This window comes from Myotis brandtii, unplaced genomic scaffold (assembly GCF_000412655.1).
Source record: "Myotis brandtii unplaced genomic scaffold, ASM41265v1 scaffold251, whole genome shotgun sequence".
Classification (NCBI taxonomy): domain Eukaryota; kingdom Metazoa; phylum Chordata; class Mammalia; order Chiroptera; family Vespertilionidae; genus Myotis; species Myotis brandtii.
Window position 1 is genome coordinate 528,551 of NW_005359516.1, and position 17,487 is coordinate 546,037.

At 52.8% G+C, this 17,487-nt stretch overlaps 1 protein-coding gene across 1 annotated transcript in view; it reads right to left on the bottom strand.

The window, feature by feature from the left end:
- Positions 1–3,880: 3,880 nt before the first annotated feature.
- Positions 3,881–17,487, bottom strand: part of EMX1 (empty spiracles homeobox 1) — a 19,079-nt gene continuing 5,472 nt past the window's right edge. Inside the window, exons 3-4 of the mRNA XM_005867825.2 lie at positions 13,007–13,191; positions 3,881–4,432 (exon numbers count right to left, since the gene is read on the bottom strand). Coding sequence (XP_005867887.1) covers positions 4,265–4,432; positions 13,007–13,191 — 353 coding nt within the window. The 3' untranslated portion in view covers positions 3,881–4,264. The remainder of the gene's footprint in view (positions 4,433–13,006; positions 13,192–17,487) is intronic.

The window sequence follows — 17,487 nt, forward strand, 5'->3', positions numbered from 1 at the left end:
TCTCCACTGCAGTCTGCGGGCCTCCTGCTACTGAAGGCTGCAGCCCCAGCTGGGGCCCTCTCCGCCCAGCTGTCCTCTCAGGTTCTGGTAACTGCTCCTGCCTCTTACCAGGGCTGTGTGGGCTCCCCGTTGTTGCTAACCTTGGGACACTGCAACATCTCTGCTGGCTTCCCAAAATTCATTATTCAACTCTCCTCTAAGTGCCCCACTTGAAGGGGCCGTCTCTTCCTGCAGGCCCCTGACTGATATGAAGGAGTTCTCTTCCTCTGCTGCCTTTTTCTCTCTGAAGATGCAAATCAAGTCCTCTGCTGAGGGTGAAGGAGAGGAGGTATGAGGAGAAGGATGACGGTTTGAGACGTCCCCTATGGAGAATGAGAGAGGACTTATCAACAGGGGTGAGCCGCAGCTGAGGCTGGGATCTCGACCTCCAGGGGGGGCCATCGAGCAAGCTTGCCTGGTGTCCTTACAGACTGAGCTGCAAGGTTAGACAAGGAAACAGGTTCAAGCAAGTTTGGGATTTTGCCAGGCGGGTGCAACTAAGGAACAGTGGGACAGAGGGTGTTGGAGAGAGAATAGAGGAGCCTGTGGCAGGGGAATTTCATGAGGTCAAAGCGCGGAGGAAAAGGAAAACTGAGTGAGTGAGCAGGAAGAACATGGGGTCTGGTAGGAAAGGACAGCTGAATGTGGGATTTGAGAGCAGCTACAATTCTGGGTTCTGATAAGGCCTGAGAGTGGGTGGTGATGAGGTGAGAGGGAATGAGAGGCTGGGGTGCTGGGTGGAGGTCTTGGGGAGACAGGAAGACCATAAGCTGGTGGCCACAGTCTTTGACAAATGAGGGGGTACAGCTGGGACACGCAGCCACACACTGCCCACGTGCACAGCCGACCGCCCACACACACCCACACAGTCACACTCATGCACACACGCCCACAGCCCTCCCAGACCAGACAGACACCCTCACATGCACTCACCCTCACACACACCCCAGACAGCAGATGGGGCGCTCGGGTAATTGGTTAAACCTGTTCTGATGTCTGGCTCCGAATTGGCAGCACCCGTCTGACAGGAAAGCTGGCTGGGCCTGCTCTGCTCAGCCTGCTGGCCTCCCTGCCCCTCCCCCTGCATGGCTGCCCTGGAGCACGGGCTCTGGGAGAGGCCTGTGGGCCAGCCTGGCTCCCTCCTGGCCAGAACCCTGGTCGCGAGGCGAGAGTTCCACAAAGCCCCACGGGAAGCAATCACAGCTCCGGTGAGGAGGAGTTGGTGTAAGCCAAGCGCAGAGATGCTAAAAGCATGAGCCATGCGGCTGTGGAGGCCCGAGGGACCAATCCCGGAAAGTTTCGAGGACAAGAGGATGTGTAAAGACCCTTCCCTGGATGTGAGGCCCAGGGCTTGGGCCACAAGAGTTACGAACAGCTCCCCGGTGTTGGTATTCCCTCCTCTTCAGTGCATGCAACGTGGGTCCTCACAGGAGCTCATCACACCTCAGCCACTGGACTCTGCAGGGCCCCCGAGGCCAGCACCGCTGAGGCCTATGGCCCAGCAGGTTGCTTCAGGGGAGGTCTGACCCGGCAGCTCCTGTCCACCATCCTCACCCCTGCAGGCCCTCATCTCCAGGGGGAGGAGTGGTCGGGGAGGGAAGGGAGCATCATTCCGAGGCTTCTGCTCCCCTTCCTGGCTGCATCTGTGTGTCTTTGAGAGAGACTTTGGTTTGTTCCCTGGAGAGGGCCCAAAAACTCCCAAATTAGCAAACCTGGCAAGCCCACAGCTCAGAAAATAGTTCATCCTGATTCCATGTTTTTCAGGCTCACAGAAGCCTTTATTAATGAAGTCACAACACCAATATTTACCGTCTGTGGGGAGAGGCACAACACGGGGGATGGATGGGAGTGCTCGGGGACTCCCGCCCCGCCCCCCACAGGCCTGGCCTGGGAAGATTGGCAGGTTTCCTTGGGTCCTTTCCAGCTCTTTATCGGGATGACAGGGGGTGCTCTGCTGTGATTTCCCTGCACCCTTTCCCTACCAAGTGAGAGAGAATCTTGAGTGGTACGGCTCACCCATTCCTCTGCCCCCACCCCATAACTCATGCCAAAAGGGATGTCTCCTCTTCTCACCCTCATCCAACCTGTGCACACAAGCTTCCCAGAGGTCAGCCCTCCTGCCTGATAGCGAAAGAGTCCACCTGAGGTTTAACCGGGTCCTTTGCAGGATGTGAGGGATGCATTTTCCTGGCTGATGCGAGGAGGGGTGTTGGGATGGGACTTAACCCTTTGGTGTCTAGCCCCGAGTGAGATGCTCATAGTCCCAGCACAAGGACCTTCTGTGTTTGGATCTCTAGGTGTGCCCCCGGCAACAAGGCTGGGCCTTGGACATCTTTCCAATGACTTTAACATTGACCAAGCCACCAGGACATTCCAGGCACCAAGAACTATGTAAGTAAAGGCACGGCAGAACCCACAGCTCACTGAGGGACAGGGATGACATGGGTGAGACTGAAGCAGAAGGTACCAGGAGCGATGTAGGAGAGGTCAGGGTGGGGAAGAAGTTTAGGAAGGGTGGGGGACTTAGGAAGGGGGAGACAGGATCCTATTTGGGCTGAGAAAGAGAACCCTAGCCGTAGCATGGAGGTCCTCCTTTGAAGTGGGCCTCATCCTTGACATCCACACAAACCTCATTACACCTACCGTTCCTCCCCTCCCCTCCCAACACCCCAGGAGCCTTGTACACTGTTTCCCAAGAGAGACAAAACCTTGGCCAATTGCCAAGGTGGACGATCCTGCAGAAAGGGTGGAGAGATGCATTGGGTTTGAGGTGCCGAGGGGCAAGGAGTACACCAAACGGCTGGTGGCTAGCTCAGGGGGCCTGCAGCTCAGTACAGGTCAGCTGGAGGCGTGAACCAGGGAGCCAAAGACAAGTCCTGGCAGTGGATGCGAAGGCCCAAGCCAAAGGCACAGGACTGACCCTGGGGTGGACAGAGGTGACGAGGCAAGGAAGGACTTGGAGAGGCGAAAGAAGGTGTCAGGGTTACCCAGATGCAGGCAGGGAGGGGCAAGGGAGTCCGGAGGAATGGCCAGAAGACGGGGGCAGGTGAAGCCAGACGAGAGGCAGTTAAGTTTGGCCACAAGTGGGTGGCAGCAATTGACTGCCATCAGCATCAGCAGAGGGTTGGGGACCACTTGGATGTCATCAGGGAAAGGCTGTGAGGAATATGGGCTTTGCTTTTTTTGGAATGAAAGAAACCTTGGTGTGTGAAAAGCAGGAAAGACAAGCGGACATACTGAAGGGCAGGTGGACTGAAGAGCTTGGCGTGCCCGGCTTTGGCGCTCTCTCCCAGGCTGGGAGGCCCTGTGTCCTTGGGCACTTGTTGCAGGCCCACACTCAAGTCCTTTCTCTGAGACTTTAATTTGCACAAGGAGGTTCTCTGGGGACAGGTTAGCATCCTGGTCAGGCCAGGACGTGGGGCTGGGATTTTCAGCCTCTGCGAAGGGTGCCTCCTCCACCCAACCCCCAGTACTCCCCTTCCCCTCTGGTTTCTCCTCAAAGGAAGAGTCTCTAAACATGGGAAGTACGCACAGTCTGTCTCCCCTGACCCACCTGGACCTGATGCTCATCGCTCAACACAATTGGAGACCTAAGCATAGCCTCCCTCATGTACAGGGCCGTCCTTCCCTATGTCTAGCCTCAGTTTCTCTTGTTGTGGAGTTGGAGCTAGAGGCCAGGTCGATGACCAACAAAGGACAGGAGTTAATACATTGAGTCTCTAAGGCCCCACCCCAGGCTCCCACGCCCTGAACAAGCTTGCTCTGCCAGTGCCCAGTGGCCCAGAAACCAAAGCCACCACCCCCGGCTCACGGGCTCTGGGGTTGGAGCTGGATGCCCGCGTCATTAAGAGAGAGACTTTTATTGTTCCCATAGGGAAGGGAAACACAGGGGAATCACTAAGAACTAGAGTGGGTGCCTGGAAAATAAATTAAAACAGAAATGCATCAAAAGGAAAAGAGACATGGAGAATGGCTGGGAGGCAGCAGTGGCTGTGGGCCTGCCCAGGCAGGCAGGCAGGCTCTCTGAGGAGAAGGTTGAGCCGTCCCAGGCCTCAGCCAGCCCATTTCTTGTCCCTCCGTCGATGTTGCCCCAGGCTCCAAGCCCTATGGGGCTGTGACTTGAGGCTTCCCCGCAAGTGGGCCGGGGAGTGGCCAGAGTCCAGTTGGGCCCGCCGAGGGCCCTGACAGCACTCTGCTCTCCTGGGTTTGCGGCTGGCTGCCCACCCTAGTCATTGGAGGTGACATCGATGTCCTCCCCGTTGGCCTGCTTGGTGGCGATGCGCCACCGGTTGATGTGGTGGGAGCCCTTCTTCTTCTGCTCGGACTCGGGTCCCTCCTCCTCCAGCTTTTGCCGCTTGTACTTTGTCCTCCGGTTCTGGAACCACACCTTCACCTGGGCCGGGGAGGGAGGGGCACAGGTGAGAAACAGCCGCCAGGACCTCAGCACTCAGAATGAGCTGGGAGCCAATGGGGAAACCGAGGCCAGAGGCCTTTTCTCTGGCCAGCTGCCACCTTGGGTTTGGAGAGGACGCAGTGGGCAGAAAGGGGCGATTTTCCTGTCCCTCTCGACAGAGGGACAGGGCAGGTGGTGGAGCTGCCGAGCGTCCTGTAGCCACAGCACACAGAGGGGGAGGCCCAGGCTCCGGAGCCCAACAGACCTGGGTCTCTATGGTTCCTAGAGAAGAGATAACAATCACTCCTCCACAGGGTTGATGGGAACATAAATGAGAGGACATACGAAGCCATCGCATGCTCCGTCTGTCCGCTTCTCTGGACCATGCAGTTTTTCACTTGGCCTTGCGCAGCCAGTGGAGCGGGTCAGCCTGAGTCAGTGACAGGAGCCTCTGCTGAGTTCCTTCCCTCTCTGGGCTCAATTCCCTCATCTACAGGAGAAAGGCATTCTGGGGCCCTTGGGGCTCCAGGGCACCTCCTGGGCTTTTGCTCCAGAGCATCTCAGGGAAGGTGATGCAGAGTGGCCAGGGTTACAAGGCATGGATGCTTTCCTGGAAATGCCAGCACACTCTAAAGCAAGCAGTGCCAACTGCAGCTAGGGCGATCCATGGTGCCAGTGTGGATGGTGAGTGGTAAGCCGTGTGTGTGGAGTGATGGCGAGCACCTTGATTTTGGCAGCAGCAGTGGCTGCTAAGGGGGGATCCTTGACTCCTGGGCAGGGTCAAGGGCAGTCCTCAGAAAGACTACCCAGTCCAGCCCCTACTCCCCGAGGATGGGTGACAGTCACCGGCCTTTGCCATAAAGCCAGGCGATGGCAGTCAAAATCAGGCCTGGCATCCAGGCCCAGTTGGCAGTTTCCTGCCCAGGATGCCCCACCCTCACAATTCCCAGGCAGTCCCCTCTGTCCCTTCCATGGAGCCCACCTAACCCAGAGCTGCCCCTACCCCCGCCCCCAACCAGGGTTTCCACATCTCTATCTGCCCTGCCCTTGATTTTAGAGCAATAGGCGTAGGGTGGGGACACCAGTGTTCAGTGCTGCACAGAGCAACCAGCCAAGGACAGGAAGAGATGAGGGGCCTGGCTTTAGGCAATAAAATGAGGAGAGGGCCCTCTTCCCTCATGTCCAGGGCAGGGTTCAAACCCCTCACCTGTGTGTCTCGCCTCAGGTACATGGGGAGGATGGCAGATGCTCTAAGCCCAGGGCTTCTGGATCCTATGCCCACCTTTCCTTGGGCACAGGGCTATGGGGCCCTGAGTGGTTCTCAGCATAACCATTTGGCAGCCAGCCTGGCCCCTCCCCCCCCCCATCCACCCTGGAGCCTGCTGTGACTGTGCCATCCAGTAGGTGGGTGAGCTTGCCCTGCTTCCCATGCAAGGCATGTACATGAGTCACGTCTGGATGCTGGCCTGGGTAGCATTCCTAAGAGCCCAAGGGGCTGAATGAGGGTTAGGCATGGCTAGCCTGTTGGGGTGATTCAGGGCCGCACTGGACTGCACCAGGGACAGAGGGCCCCTTTCTGCACCTTCTCCCGCTCACACACTCCCATCTCTCCTTCCAGGAAGGAGACACAGCTATAGTGGAATGGACACAACCTGCTACCCTTGCCTAGAATCACTGGCCCAAAGAAGGAAAGTTTCAATGGTGGAACCTCCTGGCAGACCCAAATAAAAGTTGATTCTGAATATTTTCTTCACAAAAACAACCAGTGTCAAGGAGTCAGCTGTCTAGAAACAGGGCTGCAAACCCTCTCCCTGGGCAGCCTGGCTATCTTCTGGAGAACAGCCTTGGGCTGAATGTCCAGATGCTGTTTACAAAGACTGAACTAACAGGGGGATGCTTATAATGTAGTAATATTAGTGAAAATGGCAGGATGCACAGTTTGGGCACAGTGTGAACACAACCATGGAAAAACAAAATCTATGCATGGGGGAAAAAGACTAGAAGGAAATGTACCCAAGGTATGGGTGACTTTTCTTTCTTTTCTCCACTTTTCTGATTTTTCTTTAATGCATCATTGATAACAATTAATAGTTACTTTTTACTTGGAAAAGAAAAGAAACTGGACTCTGATTGTAGTGGAAAATAAGAGTGACACTCATGACATCTCCAACCCAGCCTCACCCCGAGCCCCTTCTCTAGAGGAGAGAGGACCTGGAAAGGTTCTCTCACATAGTATGGCTACCAGCTCCATGGGAGCCAGCCTTAGGAGGCCGTGCTTCTTCTGTGCCTGTTCCCACCCCAAAATCCACACACCTCTCTCTAAGCTCCAAAGGCACAGCTGAGATGTTGCCTGGAGGAAGCCCTCACCCATCTCTGACCCCTTGGGGTTGGGGAGAGGTTCCTTATGGTCTCCCAAGTCCCTACCTCATTAAACATTTCTCAGTTTTTCAGATAAGGCAGACCCTTTCAAGAGCCTCTGCTTTTCCCTGAGTTACCCAACCTGAAATGCTCTTAGCCTTCAAACACCTGCTCAGGTGTTCTGACTTTGGCCCTGCCCCACCACCCATCTGTACTTCTTTAGTACTTTTCTCTGTCTCGGGAACAGTGACCCCAGCAGTGCACTGATTTATTTGCTCGAACCTGTCTCCTCACCGGACTATGGAACCTGGAGAACCAAAGCAGTGAGTTAGTCCGCTTTGGAGTCCTAGTGGACAGGTTCCAGGTCTGTTCAGCCAGCTGGACAGAGAGATGAGGTGACCCAGCCCTATGCTCTGGGCCAAACCTGGAAAACAGGAGAGAATCAATGGCAGAGGGATTGAGACCTAATAAGAAAAAGTGGGGGTTGGAAAGTGCTAATGGCTGAAGAAATGGGATTCTCTTTTGGCTTAATTCAGTGGACACTTCTACAATACAGTCAATTCTTAATTCTCTATGTTGTGGACTGTATTAACCACTTGAAGGGGGAACCTGGAGGAGGGAGACATTGTTGGTGGTAACAAGGGTCAGCTTGAGTCAGACAGGATGAAGAAAGTGAAACTGCCCAGCCGGTGTGGCTCAGTGGTTGAGCGTCAACCCATGAACCAGGAGTTCACAGGTTCCATTACCAGTCAGGGCACATGCTGGGGTTGTGGGCTTGGTCCCCAGTACGGGGAGTGCAGGAGGCAGTGGATCAATAATTCTCATCATTGAAGTTTCTCTCTCTCTCCCTCCTTCTCTCTGAAATCAACTAAAAAACATTAAAATTAATTAATTAATTAAATAAAAGGAAGGTGAAACTGCTGTGGATGAATGAATGAATGAATCAATGAATGAATCAATGCATTAGTGGATTGATCAATTTATGCTTTAATGAATAAAGGCATGCATGTATTAATGTATGATTAAATAGGCAAATGAACTAACAAACAAGGAAACTACAGCTCCAGCCAATATTTCAGACTTAACTTTGAAATATTCTACTGTTTGAATGAACCAGCTCTGGATCCCTTCTTTTCCACCACTCCCCAACCTTAGCTCATCCCAAATGGAAGGGTCTGTGGCTTCTGGCCCCTGCCTACTTTCAGGGGAATACCTGTCCTCTTCTCAAGGAGTTAAAATACTCCTATTCAGTATTATTTGAGTTTTGTAACTCTGACACAAAAAGTTCCTCCTTATGTCCTACTATTCTCTTGTGCTTTAACTTAAGCCTGTCCTATTCTGTCATCTCAGACACAGAAACCCTCAGACTAGATGGAGGCTTGGAGACACAAATCAAGCCACCCCTCAGCCTGCTCTCCTCCCTGCTCTCTCACCTTGAGGGACAGGCACAGGATGAGGACTCCATTTCCCATCATGTGATCATGTGAGCTGCTCCCACTCTGAAGGTCAAGCCCAATGCCATGCTAAGCTCAACTCTCACCCCATAAAACTGAGGTCACTTCAGACCTTACATCAACCATAGCCACAACTCTTCCTGAGCCTTCTTTCTCCTCTCTTAGACCTGTGGTCGGCAAACTGCGGCTCGCGAGCCACATTCGGCTCTTTGGCCCCTTGAGTGTGGCTCTTCCTAAGCCTTAGGAGTACCCTAATTAAGTTAATAACAATGTACCTACCTATATAGTTTAAGTTTTAAAAATTTGGCTCTCAAAAGAAATTTCAATCGTTGTACTGTTGATATTTGGCTCTGTTGACTAATGAGTTTGCCGACCACTGCCTTAGACCATCCTGGATGCTTGCCCTTACCCTCAGGTGAATCACCCATGTGGGTCTCCCTGACCTCCCTCAGCGCATACCCATACCCATACCCATACCCATATCCATACCTATGACTTTAAGGGGACTCCAGTTGCCCATCCTATGCATGTCCCACAAGGGTGCGCATTTTGTTTTAAGTCCCACCACTAAATGAGGAATCTCCAAGGCCAAGGAACATGTTTCTGCACCATTTCCCCTCACAGCTCAGCCAAAGGTCAAGAAACACCTGCTGAACTATTCAGAGCAAGAGTGGCAGCTGGAAACATCGACCAATCAGCTTGGAGCAACCAAATGCTTCTCTCCTAAAACTAATGTGCCCTCCTCACACACACACACCGAAGCACACAGCTGCACTCCATGACGGCTTGCTGGCATCTGGTGTGCACATATGAAATATCACCTGACCTTTGAGCACCAATAACACTAAGCCTGCATGTGCCCCATGTTGTGTGCACACACCCATTACACGCACACACACATACACTAACACTCACTCACTCGCATCACTCGTGGCTCTGATCTGACCTAACCACCAGGACTGAACTTGGATGGGCATCATCCAGGTCAGACTCCAGGGCTGCACCACAGCAGTGAAGAGCAAGTGATTAGAGCCAGAAGGGAGAAGAGCCTGGGGCCCCTCCCTCCACCTCCTGGATGAACCCACTGTAATCCCAGCACAAATACCCTACTCCCAACCACACATACAGCTTACCCCGACAAAGACGCTCAGGGTGCCCACCTCCCCACACTCCATGCTAAAGTTTTGGGCGTACAGAGACCCCTGAGCTCTGGATTAAGACTCACACGCTGATTTGCTTAACCTTCCCAGAAGCTCTATCCATGGATAAAACTAGATCATCTTCTAGACCAGTGGTTCTCAACCTTCTGGCTCTTTAAATATAGTTCCTCATGTTGTGACCCAACCATAGAATTATTTTCGTTGCTACTTCATAACTGTAATGTTGCTACTGTTATGAATCGTAATGTAAATTGATATGCAGGATGGTCTTAGGTGACCCCTGTGAAAGGGTCGTTCGACCGCCAAAGGGGTCGCGACCCACAGGTTGAGAACCTCTGTTCTAGACCAACAATGTAGAAGACAGTGCAAGGGAAAGATAGAAAACAGAGAACAGTGAGAGTAGAGAGCAAGGGAAATGACTGATAAAATTAACATATGGATATGTGTACAATCAAGAGAAGTTTGCCCATCCATTCATTACATGTTTATGGAGCCCTGGGGTACAGCGAGAAATAGGAAGGCTTGTTCTTCCTCACACAGGCCAGCTGTTCATCAGAATCACCCAGAGAGCAGTTTAAAACTTGTCCTGGGTCCTCTCCTGAAACTCCTAAGAGGATCTTCTGAGTGGAGACCAGGAGTCTGTATTTTAAAATTTCTTTGTGAGACAGATACAACCTGTCTACAGACTGACATTTGGACATGGCAGATAATTAAACAATAGCAAAGGCCCGTGCGTATTTTTATAGGTAGGAGGTATACTGTGAGCTCTGAGAACTTAGAGGAGGGATTCTAGAGAAACACAAAGTAGAATAATGATGAGCCAGAAATTTAGGGCTGGAAAGAACCCTGGGGTTAATTTCATTCCGTCTTACAGATACTGCAACTGAGGCCGAGAAAGAAGACAAAATCAGAACTGATGAAATGATAGGTAGCCATTAGCAGACATAGGAATACACTATCTGTCAGTTGGTAAGTAGGTCTATAGAGAAGTTTGACATGGATGATGTATACACAGAAGATAAAATAAAATAGATGATAAAGAGATCATCAACCGTTGGATAAATAGGAGTATTGTTGGGAAAATTATCATGAACAGAAAATAGGGAATATAAATTAACCAGCTTTATGAGGCAGCTTAATGAGAGCAGATATAAGTAATGGCTAGATATAAAACAGCTATCTGTGAGGGACAGTTTAGGGAGCTCTGAGAGACAAATACAGATACTGACAGTAGAAAGAAATGGCAGGGGGCGGATGGGAGTGACTGATGCTTGACAAGTAGCTGATAGCTGGAAATGACAGGTAAGCTTGCCTGGCAAATACCGAAAGATGAATAGATCATTAGTTAATGATATAACCCAGGTCCAAATGACATTAGGAGAGGGACAGAAAGACAGCTCTGATGATAAAGGAGACTGGATGTAGCAGAAAGAACACTGGACTGTCAGTCAGCTGAGACTTGAATCTTATTGTAATACTAACTTGATATGTCACTTTAAATAAAGGAAAAGGAAGGACTGGGAATGAGAATTAATATTATTTGAGTTAATATTAAGTGCCTTTAATTCTTAAACAACCTGTTTTCTGGAGGAGAGAACTAGAGTTCAGAGAGGTTGAGTACACTGCCCAAGGATCACACCTTCAGCTAGCAGCCTGCCTGGGAGCTCTGCCCAGTCTCTCCATCTCTGTCACCTGGAAACAGCCTCTGCAAGGAGGTTTCTCAGGCTCAAACCTCCTGTGGTTCTATTGTTAGTTTGTGTTCTGTACGCTAAAACCAGCTCACCTATATAGACGGAACAAGATTAGGCGTGAGTTTTGATAGTGACACTGTTTAAAATGTTTGTTTAAAAGATGTTTGAACTACCTTACCGTGAAAATGAAAGAAACAATCATGTTTACTAACTGGCATTGTTAGGAGCAAATACTGACAGGCAGCTAGATTCAGTGTAAGAAAATTAATTAAAAGTGCTCTCACCAAGCTAAAAAATTGAAAGTTTAAAACAATGACATTATTTCAACAAGTGTTCATATGTGGGTGGTGGAATTATAAATACTTCTGCAATTAAAATTTAATAACTAGTACTTTTCAAATGAAGTTAACTGTAAACACCATTCATAAACTGGCACCTTGTTTTAGACAAATTTACAATGCTGTTTGCCAGAAGGGAAAAGGGGGTATTATTTTTTAAGTGGGGTTTTAAACACATATCTTTTTTAAAAAACGTTTTTAGAATTAACTCCGTTGTTTTGTACACTTTATTTCTATGGTTAGAACAGCCCAGCTAGCAAATCATATATATATATATTCTCCTTTAGCGGAGACAGGGGCATTGGAGCATCAGATAGGACCTTAGTAGATACCAAAATTCGACGTGAGGACAAGCTTGAGAGGTCTGGAGGTCGGAGGCAGAGTTTGGACTCTCCCGCTAAGCCCCTCATTGCTCCCCAGGAGACCCCAAGCTGCCCCCGCTACACCCCAGCCCAGCCCTGCGCCTTCTCCTAGTCATGGACTAAGGTGGAGGGTGATGGGGGTAGTGGAGGGTAGGGAGCGAGTAGTACAGGAAAGCGGAGCTGAGGATGAAAAGCTAGCCAGCTTGCAGACCTCTCTCATTTGCAAATCTAGGCATTGACAAGGGCGGAAGGGAGCGGGTCTTCAGAGCCCCTAGGACACTGAAATCCTCCCCAGGGCAGCACCCGCCCCTCTAGCAAGACTACTTGGGCAGAGGGAAAGCTTAGGCGGTGCTTCCAGGCAGCATCCATATGGCCAAGTCTTTTCTTACAGTAAACCAAATTTGCTTCCCTATAACTCTCATCTACTTTCAAATTTTAAAAAAAATATCTATAACAAAAATACGTGGTGATTGTAATTTCACCCCGTTCAACCCCACCAACACCGCAGTGTAGTCTCTCCCCAACTCAACAGCCCTTCAGGCGACTGAAACCAGTCCCCGAACACCCAGAATCTCCTTTGCACATTCTCAGATGCCCTCGCATTTGCAAAGCCATTTCCACGGTTCCCTGCCAGCGTGCCTGTGAGGAGACAGGGCCGCCCTCCCACCCCAAGCACGGCTGGCGGCTCCCTAGCTTAGCCCCTGTTTCTGCTGTGTCTGCCCTGAGGACACGTGGGCTTTCTCCCCCACCGCATGCGTTAGTGGGCAGTCGAGGCCTCTGCCAGGTCTGCCGTTACCAGCAGCAAAGCCGGTGCGGGGAAGGCCTGGGCATCCCACGGAGCGTGAGCGCCGGGAAGAGCGGCGGGAGAAGGGGGGCAGTGATCACAGCGCTGCGATGGCTCCGTGTCCACTGGTGCGCCCGGGAGTGACGGGTAACCCGGCCCCTCCTGCGGGCTTGGGAGCGGAGCGGCCTTGGTCTGAGGTCTGACCCCACTTCTAGTGAGTCCTTAGGGCTGGATTAAAATCCTTCCGGGAGCTCTAAAGACCGGCTTCGCGGGAGCGCCGCCGGGTGGCCTCCTGAACTGGGCAGGAGAGGGCTCCAGGGAAGGCCAGGGGAGGGCTCGGGCCACGGGCCACGCCTGTACCCGCCCGCTCCCACCTCTATGGGGGCTCCCAGGTGAGCGCGGGCCGCCCACTTGGGGTGATTATTACCTGCGTCTCCGAGAGGCTGAGGCTGCCGGCCAGCTGCTTCCGCTCGGCGCCCACCACGTAGTGGTTCTTCTCGAAGGCGCGCTCCAGGCGCAGCAGCTGCGAGGGCGAGAAGGCCGTTCGGATCCTCTTGGGCTTGCGCGCGAAGGGGCCGTGCAGAAGCAGCCCGTCCTGGGGCACGTCGCTCGCTGCCCGCGCCGCCGAGGCAACACACGCGGGTACAGACAGAGAGAAGGGGCGCCGTGAGCCGCTGCCCGGGCATCCCTGGCCCGCACGCTTACTCCCTGAGAACTCCGATACCCTCTCCAATCCATGGCCCCTTCTTTCTTCCCTCTCCCTTTGCCTCCCCTTCCTTAAGTCCACTCTCCTCCCCAACACCTTCACACTCCCAGAGGCACCCTGTTGGGAGCCACGCAGAAATGCTGAGCTGCTGATGGGCCAAGGGTGGGCCCCGGCCTGGGGAGGCGCCTATGGGCCCAAATCCATAGGGCCTGCAGCAACCCAAGAGGCCGAGATAGAGAAAAGTCCCTTAGTTCTGTTCATCTGCTCGACCCATCATATCTCACTCAAAGTGGATCAAGAGGAGAAAAGGGTCTGGTTGTCAGAAAGATGATAAGGGGGACAGTGAAGCTATTAGGCATCCCCAAGCCAAACACAGATTCAAGAACTAGAAGATACCCAAGGAACTCTCCCCTCACTTAAACCAGCCTTGCTCAGGCCACTGGCCCTTTGAAAATGCCTACCGCTGGCCCTGCAAGTGGTAAAAATAGGCCAGCGGTTAGGTCAATGGCCGGGCAGCACCTGCAGGTCTAAGGTCAGGTTCTTCTACCCTTCCCCACCTCTCTCCCTTTCCCCTCAGGTAAAACCCTCTCCCACAGGAGACTCTCGCTGCTCCCTGGTGGGAAAGACCTTGCTTCATCCCTGAATAGTCCCGTGCTAAAGGAGCATGTTTATAAATATCTCGATATTATCTTTCTCTCTAATACATATAGATATAGGTATATAGGTTTCTGCATGGGCGTGTGTAAATACATGCTCCAGCCTCCCTACTGCCTTTTCCTCCTATCTCCCATACAGGGTTTTCAAAGAGTGTGACTGTCCCTTGCAAATATTGGCCACCATGGAAACTCAGCCCCCAGATGCAGGAGGAGGGGATGACATTGGACTGGATGAGGCTGGGGTGGTGGGGTCAGGAACTACAAAAGCTAAGCAAGCTTCCACAGGCAGTCCCAGTCTCCATGAACTCCCACCCCACCCCCACAAGGCCCCCTCAGGCTCCGTGGCACAGGCTAACAAACTCGAAAGGGTCCTGAAATCACCCGTGGATTCTCATGCAGTGGCATGTAACAGTCCCCCCTGACCCCACCAATAATGTACAGCCTTAGATAGATGTTTCGACAGAGTTAGCTGATCCAATGAATTTCTTCAGAAATGGCCTTTGGTTTGACTCAATTTGACCTGTTGTTTTGTTCTTAAGACAGTTGTTTAGATTATTCCGTTAAGATCTCCCATCTCTGGAAATATGGCTGTAAGTGAAGCAAGGCATGTAATTGAGGTGATGTTGCTACAACTCTCCAGGTTCATGTCCCTCTGCTGGTGGAAACTGCCTGACATTACTTTCTACAAGTCCCTGGCTTCAGACACTAACACAAGCAAACAGGGTTGCCTAGGAATGAGGGGCTAGTAGTGCCTGGGGGGAGACAAAGTCCCCTGACTGGGAGAAGTCACTAATTTCCAGTCACCTTCTCTATTTCAAGTGGTTGGATCTGTGCTGCTACAATAGGGAGGGGGAATCATAGACTAGGAAGATAGAGGGAGGGACACCCTGACCATTGGGCCCTTCAAAACGGGCAGGCCCCGGACTCTCAGGCCTGATTGAAAGAAGAGTTTAACTTGTGGTAGTGGAGGGGACAGATGACCAGAGAGGTGGTCTGACAGAACAGGGTAAGAGGGAGAGAAAGGAGGAGCTTGATCCAGGTAGGAATAAGGATTTCAGTCTCAAGTGTGGGCAAGAGAACGGTGGGAGAGATAGGTGGGAAGCAGATACTTCTTGTCAATGTTAAAATAAACTGCTTCAGAAAACACCTCATTCTGAGCCCAGGCGAAGTCCCAACAGGGGTGTCCTCTGGACAAATGAGCCAGACAGGAAGCGAGAAAGCCTGCCTCACGCCAGCATTTGCACGGTTTGGCTCCAGCCGCTGGACTGGCCCAGGCTAGTCAGAGGTGAGGTGGCAGCAGAGGGACCCCGTAGGTGGAAGTGAATGGGCCGCAGGTGTGTGAAGGGCCATACAGAGCAGAGGACAGAGGACGCAGGACTGTGGTCTGGCCTCAGTGTGTGTGACTTGATGGCTCTTTTATAATGTGGTTTGTGTCTGCCTGACCCTTGGGACAGGGGTACGGTGTGGTCTGGCTCCCCCCCCCCCCAGTAATTCTGGGTTGTGAGAGTGGGCTGTCAGTTTCAGACAAGGACAGTAGATTAAAAAGGGGCTGGCTTAGCCTTCCCTGGAGCTAGCAACTGACCCCCACCCAACCCAGCTTTCCTCCAGCCTCTCTCTGTGGTCCACTTCAAGGCGCCAGCTACGAACTAGCAATAGAGACCCCCAAGAGCGAGGCAACTGGAGGTGGGAGCTAGCGGTGGGAAGGGCCCAGGGCTGGAGCTTCGGTCTCTTCAGCTAAGACGGCGGCCGGCCAGGGGCTCTAGACCTGACGGCGGGGCTCAGGGACCTGGGGCTACAAGAGGGAGAGGCTAGCCACGCCGCGGAGATAACCTCATCCCCCCTCCTGCCGGAACAAAGGCGCCCTTTGAAGCGCCGGCCCATTCCCGACGCGGGTCCTAGAGGGTAGGGTCTCCCACAGCCCGCTCCGGACGCTGCTCCCTGGCTTGGAAAGTTCCAGATGTCCGGGGACATAACACCGAAGGGCAGCCAACGCCTGGTCTCCCCCGTCACCTCCCTGCGGGCCTCGAAAGCCGCCCCCTGCTTCTGGATCCCGCCGCCCAGTTCGGACCATCCCGCGCCGGCTTCTCTTCCACCGCCTCGCTCAGCGGAGAAGCCACTTCCCTGCGCACCGGGACGGGGCTGCCGGAAAGCCCAGCGAACCACAGCGCAGACGCTCCTGTTCGTTCCTGTAGGGTTTCGCTTCTAGCACTAAAACCGGGCTGAAATGAGCATCCCAGAGACCGGGTTCTCTAGAAAACGCGGCGCCGGGAGCCCCGGGCCGGCTCTGCTCGCCGCGCGGTGGCCCCACTGGGACCGCAGGGCGCGTGGCCACCCGGGCGCGCATGGGTCTGGGGGGTTCGGCGGGACGCTGACCCGCCCCGAAACCAAAACCAAACGTCTCAGGGTTCTAAAGTCCTTCACTGGCCAACGAATTTCCGCGTTTAAAAATGCGCTCACACTCGGCTCCATCTCTGCATCCAGACACGGTAATAGGGAGAAAAATCCAACCGTTTTTGCAACTCGACAACGTGCCTGCCCGCCGGGGCTGATAGCTCGAGGAGCGGCGGCAGTTCCCTAAAGGGTTTTGTGGAGGATTTATCGGGCCTCGCCTGACTGGGGATGCTCAGAGCCGGAGCTGGATCTCTAGGGAGGCACCTCGGCCCTGGGCGCCCGAGCCCGCGCAGGCGAGGCTGGAGGCGAAAACGATGGCTGGGAGGACATGGGGCGCGTGGGTCGGAAGCGGAGGGAGCGGGAGAGGCCTTCTCCCGCTGAGCAGAGATCACAGGGCTTAGGACCGGCTGCGCCCTCTCGCCTGGGCCGCTGTACCCTCCACCAGTCCCTCTGCAGAGCTGGTGTGAAGGTTCACAAACACGCGCGACTCTCACATCGGTCCGCGGGCACTGGGCTTCAAGACTCAGGCCAGGAACCAAGCCCATGGAGGACCGAGGGAGTTTGCTCAATTTTGAACAAAACTCAATTTTATCAGTTAACATTGATTTTAATTGATAGGTTTCCCGCCCAAATCGCCCTCCCCCCACACTACACTCACGGGATGAGTTGGACAAATCGTCGAAATCCCCAGGGGAGATGTGTGCCCACAAAAATTCTTGTTTCAGTAATTACATTCTCTTATTTTGTGGGAATCTATTGGGTCAATGTCTACCAGCCAGAAGGGATTGAGAAAAAGAGTCTGGCAGATCGGGACCCGGGACAGCGGCTTCCCGTGAAACAAGCGGCTATAGCTAACGCTTCAAGAGATCATTTCTCTCCTATTAGCTAGATAACTGTACCAAACATCCAGTTTACTTTGACTGTGTAGACGGGTTTACCGCCAGATTAACTCCGGGAGCCTTAGCTCCAGCTATGTCCTTTTCATTTGTTTCACTAAAAGCCGGGTTACCTAGCTCTGGGTCATGGAACCTCACAAGGCTGAGGTCTAGTCTACACTAACAAATAAAGCCGGAAACTAAAGCAATTACTGCACAAATTAAGGCTACTGAAGAAAAAGAAGAAGAAGAAGAAGAAGAAGAAGAAGAAGAAGAAGAA